General features: G+C 46.3%; 1 protein-coding gene across 2 annotated transcripts in view; it reads left to right on the top strand.

The window, feature by feature from the left end:
* Positions 1 to 8,790: 8,790 nt before the first annotated feature.
* Positions 8,791 to 13,576, top strand: part of LOC149340378 (uncharacterized) — a 35,752-nt gene continuing 30,966 nt past the window's right edge. Inside the window, exon 1 of one of the 2 annotated variants that reach the window (XM_089549145.1) lies at positions 8,791 to 9,247. In XM_089549145.1, coding sequence (XP_089405271.1) covers positions 9,087 to 9,247 — 161 coding nt within the window. In that variant the 5' untranslated portion in view covers positions 8,791 to 9,086. The remainder of the gene's footprint in view (positions 9,248 to 13,576) is intronic. The other variant, XM_089549146.1, reaches the window with a different exon arrangement.

Raw genomic sequence — 13,576 nt, 5'->3', positions numbered from 1 at the left:
CCCACGTTTCATAGTGATGCATGCATGAGGTCCTAGTTTTACCCGTGATAAATGGATGTCATTTCTTCCCACACCCTGACTTGTTCATGTGCTGCCCAAAAAGAATAGAATATTAATTCTATTAATTCAGTACATATGTACCTGGGTCAGAGTGCTGCAGAAAACCGCCTCTTTGCAATCTGCTAGTGCAGATGGGCCCAGAAGCAGGAGCCTTCATAAGACGGATAGTAGCAGGGCAGCTATCACTCAAATTTCTTTGTCCAGGAGGCGGGCATGTCTTCGAGTTTTTAAGTGATGTCAGTATGAGGAACAATTTGCTAGATTAATGGCGCGTAGAATCGCGGAACAATGGGTCAGTGGGTGATTCGCCTTCAGACAAGGCGCGCGACTAGCAGAAACAGGAGGTCGAGAAGACAGGACGAAAACTACACCGAATGTTCTACGCTTGCATATTTCATTTCTCCATTCCTGCCCATAGCACGCAGCCGAACGTGGTGCTAATCCACAAATAATTCGCACTGGCAACTACGCCGCGGAGGCTGACATTAACACTGGCTTTTCCTATGTTTTTTGTCATGGAGAGTTTCTTCTCATCTACCTGGCCTGAGAAAATAGTAAAAAGCTGTTTGAAACCTGAGTTTGCGCCAATCGCAAGCGTAACATTTTTTTTCTCCCAAAGCATTCATTTGTCTCTTCTTCAGCGCCAGTCAAAGTATTCCAACCTTCTGCCTTACCTTTAGCGTTGCAATAAAGTGTTATGGTCAAGAACACTTGGCCTTGCTCCCGTTTCAAAAATTCATGCTATTATTTTTGTCGCGTAAACTTATTGCCATACTATGTGACGTCTTTAGCTTGAAAATGCTGTTTCATTTTCTCATGATATATGAAAGGAATATGTTCTTAGGAGATATATCGGCTTTTTTTTTTTTTTTTTTGGGGGGGGGGGGGGAGGGAGGATTTTTGGATAGAATTAATATAGAAAATAAATATGAAAGCACGAAGCAGCCACTACTGAGGTATGATGACGATATTCCGCGCTGTATTTAGAAATTAGGAAAGCGCAGCTGTAAGCAAGAAAAGTAAGAGTTAACTTCGATTGAAGAGAAGTCTAGTCAATTCTGGACCTCAAAAAATCAAGCAATATTTTTCTTTCTCAACATTTATTTCGGACGTTCAAATTCCAGAAAACGCAGTAACCGTAACATGCAATCAATCAATTCAACCTCATTTCTTTTTGGGTGCTACATGATTAAATTTAGCACCGCGCTAGTGTTGCTTTTAAATCTAACTGCAGCACACAGAGAAAAATTTCCTGCAGTAACTTCTAAAGTGAGCTGAAGAATGTGTAGTCCCTGGCGCCCGTCTCTCCTGCTCTTAGAACTGATCTAAGAGTAGCAACTTACACGACAGTGAGCGATCACATCAAGGTACGCCCTGAAATATGAGGAAAGCATAGAAAAATATCGATGATGCCACGCGGCTGTGGTTTAATTAACTCGTTAAACACGCATGCGTCACGTAGCCAAAGGACCACCTCCAATCGAGACATCCTGAATATTTTTCTTTCCTGACTTATCCACAAAACTATTGTTTCGAGAATGACGAACATAACATCAGTCGAAATGATGTGTCATTTTTGAGCATTCACAGTGAAGGCCTATATCTAGAGAACATACGTTCTGTTAGCCGTCTGCGGAATCACGAACGTCCCAGTTAGACAGACTGGGTTTTGTTACAACGAACATTGATCGGGCAGAACATACTCATGAACGTAAGCACAAGAATCCAATAACACAAAAGACAGTACCGTTGTCATTTAGGTGAAGAAAGGGGCGAAAGTTCAGCAAAAAAAAGGCAAAGTAGAAACAAAAACGACCATTAAAAAAATTGACTATATGTATAGATTTGCAAACAATCTTTATTGCCCGCAAAGAAAGTTGTTATAGCTCTAACACGCGACGCGTACTTAACCCAATTTCCAAGAATTGTTTTTTGTGTGTGTGTGTGTGTGTGTGTGTGTGTGTGTGTGTGTGTGTGTGTGTGTGTGTGTGTGTGTGTGTGTGTGTGTGTGTGTGTATGTGTGTGTGTGTGTGTGTTTGCGTGTATGTGCGTGTGCGTGTGTGTGTGCGTGGGCGTGTGCGCGTGTGCGTGTGCGTGTGTGCGTGTGCGTGTGAGTGTGGGCGTGTGCGTGTGCGTGTGTGTGCGTGCGCGCGTGTGCGCGTGTGCGTGCGCGTGCGCGTGTGTGTGCGTGTGTGTGTGCGCGCGTTTGCGTGTGTGCGTGCGTGCGTGCGTGCGTGCGGGGGAGGGGAGGGGGAGGAGGAGATGAATGTTGGTGCATGAGATTTAGCACCATCCACCGAAAATTCATTCGACATATACAGTGAAAGCAGAGCATTAAATTTTGTTCGGCAGTTTCCCTCATGTGTGACCCAAGACAACTTTTTAAGCAGTTATCCGAAGTACCTTCCTCCATCACTGTTGAAGCACTTCTTCAGAGCACTTTCCTCAAGATTTCTGCGTTTTCTCGTTTCTTTCTGCAGGGCACGAAACCAAAATATCTCTACGGGAGTTGTAAGGCCTTCTGCTGCAGTAGTGGTGCGACGAGACAGAAACGGAGGACGTGCGAGCAGACAAATCCGGTTAATTTGCCCGACGGAACCATTTGCGCCGGAGGGAAGGTCAGAGGCTTCCATAAATCTTGCTCAAAATACTTTCACGGGTTAATTTGGTGTCGTTCATGTATGAACCTAAAAAATGGCGAGGGCTGTTCTTATATACCTAAAATTTGTTGGGGTCGAAAGATCTATACAATTAAAAATAGCTGCAAATAGGCAGCCGCTGAATGGATTTTGAATGTAAAACCTAAGCGATTTTTAGATCCGGTCTCGAACGAGGGTGAAGAATTAAGGCGAGCTTTGCAGTTTCGTTCTAATTCAGTGTGATTTCAGGCAGGGAACACGCACAACTTTAGCTGGAAACTGCCCCAAACTAGAAGCGAAACAATAGACATTTGCCTGCCTCGATAGGATACTAGTACTTAGTCCTAAATACAAAAAGACCACTCTCACCAAAAACAGAGTTTTCATAAGCTTGAAAAGGCCAAGCAGTGAAATACAGATGCCGCTGTCTCCGCTGATTTGGCAAGTAAAATGTCGACACCGATTTTTGGGCGAGCTCTTTCTTCTTTCACTCCCACCTTACTCGCTTCTCTTACGGCGCGGTTCGGGTGTCTACCGAGATGTGAGCCAATTATTGCGCCATTTTCTCTCATCGAAAGTCAATTTATTTATTTATTAATATTATTTTTGGGTGTGGATAGCAGAGGCAAGCTTACACCACCATTAACTTTGGAACGGTGGCAAACCACCCTTTTCAGTAAGGACGCCACGAGTTTGAATTGATTGGCGAGAAGTTTTCTAGATCCAATTTTCTAGCCGATAAATGCTTCGTTTGCTCCCAGACAAATTTGAACGTAGCTACAAAAAGCCAGAGAATATTTTTTTACAACTTAAGTTACATTAGATTGAATTTTTACGGAGATTGGATGCAATGGTATCAGTGCCCCTTCAACTTCGACCCCTAGAAACCGTCCAGTTTTAGTATCATAGGTTTTGAAATGGCGCATATTTACCCTTTCTTTAAACTTACCCCCGACAAAAATAAACCTATTTCACTGCAACTGGCTATTCGGATGAATGGAATTAGTTTTCTGCTTTTTCTTGCCACGGTTAATTAAGAGTTACATGGTGCGATTGTGCCCTAGTAAACTTCCGTACGTACGCGGTGGTGTGTGCGGCTGGTAAGTTTTAACCGTCTCCAAGAACAATTTTACTACATCACGTCTCCCGGATTACCAGGTTTCACTAACGGCCCACAGCATAACCAGCATTTATTCGTTTGCTGGGCAAGACTTACTTTCCTCGGTAGGCCGGAGATGGAAAGCGTGGTGCGGTAATCTGAATTTATACTTTGTGGGTAGGGAGTGTAGCGAAAAGGTTAATCTTAATTTTGAATACACTTGCCTGCTAGGTTATAGCTATGCGTGTTATAACCGCTGATTCTGACGAACTGGTCTGAACAACAAGCATACCAGTTGGGCCTCTTTTCGAACTTTAATTTGTCGCTAACCGTGCAAGCACCGGGCAGTTACAGTTGAGCGAAAGGCAAAAAAACAAATGCATAATCAGAGAGAGAGAGAATGCACTTTACTGCCTATCTTGTGTGTGAGCCGCAAATTGGTAGCGTGCTTGCAACACGAGAGCCAGCTGATCTTGCAGCTGGTTGAAGGTGATCAAAGCACTCCACTAAGGAGGGGTTGGGTATGGGTATTGTGGAGATTGTGTGGCCAATGGACATTGGAGGAGACATAAGAAGAGGTTGGCATATTGTTCTGGGCACTTGGGACATGAAATTTCGTCCCGCCGACGGTACAGATATGCTTTAGCAGGGGTATGACGATAAGAAAGTGCAGCCAGTGTAGAAAATACGCAGTATAAGGAAACCAATGGTTCAGCCAGTCGAATTTTTTTTTAGTTCAATTATTTATGAACAGCACTCGGCCTAAGGACATAAAGAGAATGCTAAAGGACATAAAAAACATAAAGAGAATGGTATAAAAACTGAAACAAATACTTTCATAAAAAGTGATGACAACGTAAAGCAGGGATTAGAAAAATAAAATTGAAGTTGAAAATTTTCTTTCTCCTGTCAACAAGTATCTTCGAACAAATTCCTTACGCTATTTAGTCATCATGTTGATGTTTCGATAACATTCGCTATATAGTTTTCTATTTCCTTCATTATAAAATTTATCAGAGTCACTCGCATAGTTAATAGCTGTCCCTCACTCATACTGACATTGAAAATAGTACGAAAATTATCAGCAATCAACAATTATATCTTATCCCCCGACGTGAACATTTTGCGAGGATGGGGCCTCCGCTGTGGCTCAGTATTATGGTGCTCGGCTGCTGACCCGGTAGGCGCGGATTCAATCCCGGCCGAGGGGGTCTTATTTCGATTAAGGCGAGATGCTAGAGGTCCGTGTACTGTGCGATGTCATGGGACGTTAAAGAATTGCAGTTAGTCGAAATTATCCGGAACCCTCCACTATGGCGTACTTCATAACCTGAGTCGCACTGGAACGTGAAATCACATAGCCAACCATTTAACGAAGAAGGAAGCAGGAGTAGAAACAGTATTCAAATGAGGTTACTCGTCTGTAAGGCAATCGTTGTCAGTATTTCAATTTTTACGCACAACGCGGTTTCAGTGTCTGCCCTTGGCGCTTTCTTTAACTTTTTACTGTACTTTATCATTTCAGAAATGCGTACATGGTGAATTCTTCTAATACCAAATCATCTCTGCTCACATACATCATTTGCTTACTTAACAAAGCAATAAACGAAAAGAAGTGGTACATTCTGTCTTGTGGTTATTACACCTCGCAAGTACGAAGAAACACATGCACCCTCAAATGTTACACTGAGACGCCATCTAAACACCAGTGTAAAATTTATGTCGTATCACCGTCCTTGACTTGCCTGACATAACTGCAGAGTAATGCATCACGTCGTTCAGTGCCCAAGAGCTTCTGAAGCTAGGCTGTCGACCGGGCTTGGTTAAAAATACCCAAAGATCCTCTCCCCCTTATACACCAACGTTACATTTAGAAACGGGGGGGGGGGGGGGGGGGGGGGGGACTCATGCACGCTGGAGGCGGGTAGGGGTTGTGCCGCTGTCTGCTATGGTGCGTGAATGGCTCACCAATAATGCCGTGTGAGAGCTGTCTCCCATTTAGCACTGTCTAGGCTGCGCTACAAGGGACCGGCTTCATGACTGGGCACAGTTGTTGAGCAAGTATGCGAAGTACAAGAGACGGTGTGACCTTCCCTTCAAACCTTTCGGCACTCAGTAATCCAAGTATGAGGCTCAGGGGCACCTGCGCTCATCAGAAAAACCGGTTAAATGGCAAAAAAAAAAACGCCGGTCCAAAGTTTTACAACTTTCTTGGATTATTTTTGCCGCCTTTCGCCGAAGCACATGCAAGTGGACATCGTCTTCGTTGCACTGATTGCGCCCAAAAACTCGTGCGCACCTCACTCAGTGAACGTGGTAAATCTAGCGAAACTGACAAAACCGAGCGCATTCGGTAACGTCATATGCTGCCGCCTGATGTATAATCTTCCTACATGTGCGAGAGTTCATTTCTCAGAAGTATGCAAATTAGCGACTTTCGTTTTAAACAATGCACACAACAAATGTGCTACGATTTATTTTGCTGCCAACGACGACCTGCCGGTCTGTAGCCTCTTCAGACACGGTGGCCACATACGTGGACGTGACCTAAGCCTAATTATATTCTAGCATACAAGGCCAACATCCGCCTTTGAATTGCGCACCCTAAGCGTTTTGACATCGCCTGTTAAGACTGTGGCACCATATCGCAGATACTGCGAAAAGTATTTGTAGAAATATAAGTAAAGAACGACATCTACACATTTATTGACCGCGCGAATAAGTACCTTTTATATGATCTCTCTCCAACCGGTCGTTTATGGCTCAGTTTAACATGCGAAATGTGTAAGCAAAAGAACGCGCAAGCGATCCTCCAATTTTCACTGCATTGTCACAGGCAAAAGAAGAAAAGTTATGCGGTCTACTTTCACTGTTTTGAGCCCACAAATGAAGGCATCGTTTCCTTGACACGATGTGCTGTTTTTGTGAACACGAACTGTAGTTATCTGTAGTTGTTCAAGATAGGGCGCCTGAAAAAAAAAACTTCGATTATTTGAGCTTTAATCTTTGTTCATGTAAATCACCAATGGCGATGTCTTTGGCGGGAACTTTTCCAATGATGAAACGGGCAAGAATTCTAGCAGGGAGAATCACTTGCATGGTTGGTCAATGAAGATGAAAACAGAGGTTAGGATAGAGGGGGAGGAAGCGCTCACTCGAGGATTTCTAAAAATGGAGACCTTGTTCTCCTTCTTTAGCAACTAATAATATTGCCAACATGGCTTCAAATGTCGAAGCCAAAGGGTAAGTTTCAAAGGTGGAGTGAAGCCAAAAAACCTCACGTTGACATTCAAAGTTGAAAAGTCAGTGTCGAATACAGTTCGTGAGGTGCGTCGAAAAGTTAGACTTTTTATTCTCTCTGTGCCTCTTGTGCACAAGAACAAGGAAATGACTGCATCCTGTCGTCGCGCAATTTAAATTCATTTGCTGTTTACAATACTTGGTTAGAAAACTTCTGAAGTGCCGAGACCAATTGCCGAAAAATTTCCGAGTAAATTGTGGATAAATTTTGGAGGAGGAGGCGATCAATTGTATTGATGCGGATAAAATGCGATACCATTCGAGCTTTCACTCCCCTTATTTGGCAATGAATATAGGGATAATGAATCCCTTATATTGATAATAAATAACAACCAACTAGCTCCGATTTCTGCTTGAACTCCATTGCGAGGTTAGCTTTGTGGTCGTCGAATTTTGTGGAAAGTTTTGCAAGCATCTTCGCGACTTCTTTAATGGTTCATTGCTTTACGAAGAGCGCTCGCTGTGAAAGCCGGATAGGAACTATGAGGCGTAGGCTGGGGTATGGTTGGATGGCCTTATGACGGTTTTCTGATTCTTTCAACAGAAAGTTTTAATACCGAATGAACAGCAAACCAGCAAACCAGCGACCCTACACCCCACCCCTGGCTCCCTTTTATGTTTATACTTCGTGCCAACCACTTTGAACTTGCTGCACGCTCGGTTGACATCAGCCGAGAGTCGATGTTTCGGGGGACGGCACCCTAGCAGCTGTTCCGGTTGCTTGTCGCGGTATCTGCCAACCCTGAAGCGCGTCGTACCAGAACCGTAGAAGGCAGCTATAAAAAGTTACTGTGGTTTAAGCCGATTAGACTTGCAGCTGATATTCAATTGCTTGTCAGTGTAGCATGAAACACAAAACAAAATGAGTCATCTAGCTCTTCAAGTTTGCCTCTAACTTCTCTTCTGCGTGCTTACACAATACGCACCATGTATGGCTACCTAGAACATTCATTGAAAGCGCAGTAGCATTCAACTAGCTTCTCTGGCTGTTGTGTACATAACGGCAAACCGACGGCCCAAGTCAGTTGAAAGTCTGGCACTCCTTGGGATGCAAGGAACAGACGGTAGCCCAGACTGCTGGCCAGGCGGGGGCCACAACCGGACGCTCGGGTTTGTTTGCTTAGTGCGTCACGTGCCAACCCACCCTGAAAAAAAAACGGCGTTCTTTTGTTTCCATTGCTCTTGCACGCCTTTGTGAGGTAAAAAAAGTGCTAAAAGACGCATGGCTAACTATGCGGAGCACGGGCTCTGTGCTTACAAGGACGGCGAATACAGCGAGTGGTCTTTTTCCGAGGAAAAAGCAGAATCTGGACGAAAGAAGTCCACCGCGAACCCCCTATCATTCTTTACGAGTTTTTGCCGTCAGTGCTGATAACGCATATCCCACCCGGCTATTATCGCCTCCTTCTCTGAACATCTCACGGCACCGCGAATAAGCCCATGTCATCCTCAAGTTGCAAGCATCGTGCTGCTTGCGCCCGGCGCCTATGAAGCGAACGGCCACCTAACGGAAACGGGGAGAGAGGCAAGACAGGCCAAAAGCTGCAAGGAAAAGAAAAAGGTGCCCAACTAATCGAACAAAAAGGAGAGAAAAGCAAGTGGCGCGAAGACGCGCTCTGCTGCTACCGCCGATAACGAGCGAGCCAGTCCGTGCGCCGCTGAGAGCGCGCGGCCATCTGGTCCGCGCTTCAGCGCTGCCGACGCGACGACCTCGGCGCGCGCCGCAACGCGGCGGCCTCGTTTTGCCGGGCTTGGCGAGTTTCGAGAGAAGCGGCGCGGCGGCGTCCTCGTCTCCTCGTCGCCGCAGTCATCCTCAGGGAGGCGTGGTCGGCGTGGTGCCAGAAGCGGCAGACCTCTGCCGGCCGCTCGCGAAGTGCGTCGGGGGCCAGCGGCGAGGAGAGTACGTGAGGCGGCGCGCGCGCTTTCCGACGTCGGCGACCGGGAGAAGCGTTGAACAGTCGGCTCGCCGGGAGCCGCCCGGAGGAGCCATGGAGGAAGACACCGACTCACTCCTGGGCTTCGGCGCCGGCAGATGCGGCGAAGCACGTGGATTTTACGGCGCCGCTAGGTTGAGCATGCGGAGCGCGAGGTTCCAAGCAGGAAGCGGCGTGCGGTCGCGCTGCCATCGTCCACCACGACAAGGCCCCAGGTAAGAACGAACAAACTCTTTGCTCTGGGATCAAAGGACATACTCGGACATCTTATTTTCAAACTAATATTTTTAATCCCGTGTTTTGACTTCGTGACTAGCGTTATTAAAATACCACTGGCAGCGATAAAGTGGGCTTACTATTGCAGCCCCTCCAATGGCCACGTATGATATCCCGTTCTTTTCTTCCTCGATAAAAGCTAACGTTACAGCCGACATAAGAATGATGGTGCAAATACTCCTATGAAGAAAAGAGAAGCTGCATTCTCGGACTGTGACTGAGCATCGCTGAGCTGTCGAGGGTTTTCTTTGAACATTGCTGCTGCGTGATCTTCCGGACACCAATCGCTGCTGTCAAGGCGGCGGCCGCACTCCTTGAGTAGGCGGAATTGCCTCGTTTCTTCTTACATCGGATGCTAATCATTGGATGCACATCCATAGAAACATAGAGGTAAAGCTTAAAAGTCACCAAGGCCTGCCCGGAAATGTGCAGACCGCTGGAGAGCCGGCAGTCGCTATGCTTTTCCGGGTGCTCGAACTCCGGATGCACGGGCAAACGCGGAATGAAGCCTATGGCGCCGCCCTTTGATATATGACTGCCAGGCTAAAAATGAAGCAAAGTTTCTGCTAATTACAACTGGAGAGACGGTGGATTAGTGCGTCCTTCGCGGGATTTCTATAGCTGGACAAGGGGACACAAGCTCGTAGCGTGCTACACTAGGTGTCGCTGTTCACCCACGTGCATGGCAAAATGGCAGAAGTCGTCTCTGGAGTGGCATCCTATGCTAGCTCTACCTCTACGCCACTTTAGCTGCTATGGAGAGACTGCTCACCCGAGCAGCCTGGCGCCAACTCAAGTACAGCCTCCGCTCCCACTCTCCTTATTAATAAACTTTCAGCCCGGACGCCGGCGTCTGATAGCGTTATCAGGGTTGTAACGCGGGCTATTTGCTGTCGCACTCTTGGCAGCTTTGTTTCCTCCACCGCTCTCGCTTATGTCCTACCCTTTTATCTCCAGCGGTTTCTCAAGGTGAATACCGGCTTTGTTGTTGCTCCTAATTTCTTAGTACAGAAAACATTCCTTCTTATTTTTACCCATCTGATCTGTATCTTCCTAAATCTCCGAGTTGTCCTCATCACAGGGGTAGGTGTTTTTATGGATTTACATAACTCGTACACGTCTTCGCCCCATGCGAACGTTGGCGAATACGATTGGTAATTTCCAAATGCCCCACAGCCGCCTCACTTCCCTGTTTTAAATCTTGCTATGCAAGTAAAATGAACTCAGAGGACACGATTTATTCCGCCATGATGCAGCTGTTGGGTTGAAGATTCAGCAGTTGCGTCAGCCTTTCTACTCCTCTACGAAATGTAAATCTGCTAGAGGCATTTTATCGCTGCTATTTCCGCAACATGCTTGTCTTCTGACTTGAAAATGATATGGGGATCGTCTGCACTTGGCGTCGAGGCAGCCATGATTATGGATCAAGCACAGTTTCGACAGTGTAGGTCACGGAAGGTGGCGATACGTGTATCAGATAAGCACGGAGCTTTTAGCCGGGCAAGTCCAGGTGGCTGAAATGGCGGCCAATATGACGCACACCTGGGCGACCCACCGCGAGCGGAGTAGCACATTTGTCACTTCTTTTCGTGCTTCTTCGCTTCTCATTTAGAGCTCTTCTATTTGTTGTCTTCCCCTGCATTATGTCGTAATATTTCGATACAAGCAGCGATTAGGAACGCCTTGGCTTAAAAACAAAGATTTGACCCACGTCTCTTTCATGCAGCATGAGAGCACCACTGATATTACTTCTGCTGATCAAATTTCTTTTAAACGCATTTTCTAGAAACAGCAAAACGCATTGTAAAAGAAGTTAAAACCTTTTTCGAAAGTTGGAGTTTGAACTTTATCCTTTTGTCCTTTTTTTTATATCAGTATATTAGGTTTACTTCAAAAATTACTAGATGAATCCCCAGCTTCACAAACTGCTCCCAGCCCTCGGTTTTACTATCCCGTCCTTTTTCCGGCCACGCTCACAGTAGTGTGTCTCCAAAAATGCTCGAACCCTGTGTTACGTTCTTGGTTTCGCGTCCATAGCTGCCATATCCTCAGCAAAAGCATCGCTCGTCCCCTGCTCTTTTCTGCCCACCGGTATTCTCTGTCCTCATTGGCCTCTACCATTATACTGAGCGTATAGCGACTGATCAACTGCGCACCTCTTGGGAAACTGTCACATAATGCTCTCAGCAAAGTTGAGGGATGGCCCTCCATGAAGTACATTCGCACTTAAGAGTGTTCTTAGGATGCCCTAGATTTCATTGACATTCATATTGTTATTCGGGGGCTCCAACTGTTTTGTTACGCGAACTCTTAGTGTTTGTAGCACTAGTATATTGGTGGTAGGTGGCCCAATGCCTTGTGGACCTGCTAATTTCTAACAAGCTATTTTATCTAGACACCTATTTCAGAAGCTCTGTAGTCTATCCCCGCCTCCATAAATCTTGAGCCCAAAGTGGCCACAATCACGATGCACAGGCCCAAGGTGGAGTGGTCCCCTCTTTCCAAGGGTGGGGTCTGAGGTGGGATTTACACTGCGGTGGCATTGCTTGAACTGTGACCGATAAGAATATCAGAGCAGAGAGAAAAAGGTCCCGTGCTCCGTTACCTTGTACAGCCGAGTTGCCTTAGAAGCAATATAATGTTTATTTCTCCACGATTATGCTTGTTATAATTAATTTTTATTCGTAGCAGCTGGTTATGCTGGCAGTGCGAAATTTACCAATTTTTGAACACTTTCGCCTGCATAAAAACAAGCTAGCATGTTAGCATAAATGGAAATATCTCCGTGACTATCGGGCTTCCCTCAACAACCCGCCTTACTGCCGAATTGAGTCTACCGCGAGCACTTCATTTTCTTTACTATTAACACAACTGGCGTCTCTATCAACATTATGGTCTCATAAATCGACCTAATGATCTCACTTGCAGTTCCGATCACCGCCAAAATGGTAATCAACATCACGGATCGCCAGTTTTTCCCTACCCGTATTCCCACGGCATAGCCAGAAACGCTTTGAAATTCCGATGCGCTTGGGTCCATGCCCGAGTGGTTCCAGGCATTCGCAACCATTCCGCACGGCTGTACACGGCTCTGGCATGTGCCCCCGCCTCCCACCTCTCCCCCCTCTCAAGCACGCGCCATGCGCTGAGAAACTTTTCCGCATGCAAGTCGCGCGCTTGCGCTGAACTGCTCCGGTGCGTCTTTTATCGCGCCCATCGCTTGTCGCTCCGTCAGCGCGAGCGCCAAAAGCGGCAACACCCTTCTCTCGATGGGGATCCAACCGGCTGCGGAGGGACGCTTGGTTCGCCGAACCGCGTCTGCGGAGGGTGTAAGAACCGGAGGTCTCCCGTCGGGCTATAGATAAGCAACAAAACATCCACTTGCTGGAAATAAAATTAAGCGAGAAATGGCGAGAGGCACGTGCGCAGTAATTTATCGCGATGCGCATACGTGCCAACTGCGTCAATAAAAGCGTATTCGACGTCATTTATTTTCATTCAGACAAATTGCGGGCCCGCCGCCATCGTTGCCATCTTTTTCTATGCGATCCTCGAGATTTATTTCCCCTCCAAAGTGTGTCGCCGGCTGACTGATTGCCATTAACTTTTTCGAGCGCATCTACCGCTCATGCTCCCTTAGGTCTCTGTTATAAATATCAGTAAAAAAAAAGAACAGAAAGACAGGCTTTTGTGCCAGTTAATAAAATGTTGGTGCTGAAATTGAGGGGTCGACAGTTCGTTATCTCTTTGAGCTTTCTTTTACTTCCTTGCCTTTCCGTTCATCTTTCTCTCGCCCTCCTGACCTGCTCTCCTTGGATTTCTATACGATATAATCCAATGGCCGATGAAGGCCTATGTTTGGAAGTACACTACAATGTTTAGTGGGAGTGCTTGATAATTTGCGTTACTAGGCAGCAGCTCCGCTAGAACTCCTCTCGCAAGAGCGTCTTAGCATTTCAGGCTTGACAAGCCAGAAATCCTCATGTGCAACGTCACTCACGCCTCGCAGCCGTCTTCACCATTACCATTTCCAAGAGACGCGCGTCCTATCTCCACTGCCTTCTCTACGTCCAGCGAGTTGAGAGTTAGCCAGAAAATGGGAGAGGCTACGACCAGAACCGAGCAAATAGAAAATTGATGCCGTTCCAAATTTAGACCCGTTTCACACTCATGTCTGATGTTTTCTTTTGTTTTCCACTGCATGTGCCGCATGGACCTTCATGCTATTAGTTAAACAAATATAAAATAAAAACTGCGGTTTATGCCCA

This window comes from Amblyomma mixtum, chromosome 6, assembly GCF_055824585.1.
Source record: "Amblyomma mixtum isolate Tamu chromosome 6, ASM5582458v1, whole genome shotgun sequence".
In the NCBI taxonomy this organism is placed as follows: domain Eukaryota; kingdom Metazoa; phylum Arthropoda; class Arachnida; order Ixodida; family Ixodidae; genus Amblyomma; species Amblyomma mixtum.
The sequence above is the reverse complement of the archived record's forward strand: the minus strand, read 5'-3'. Positions and strand labels throughout refer to the sequence as shown.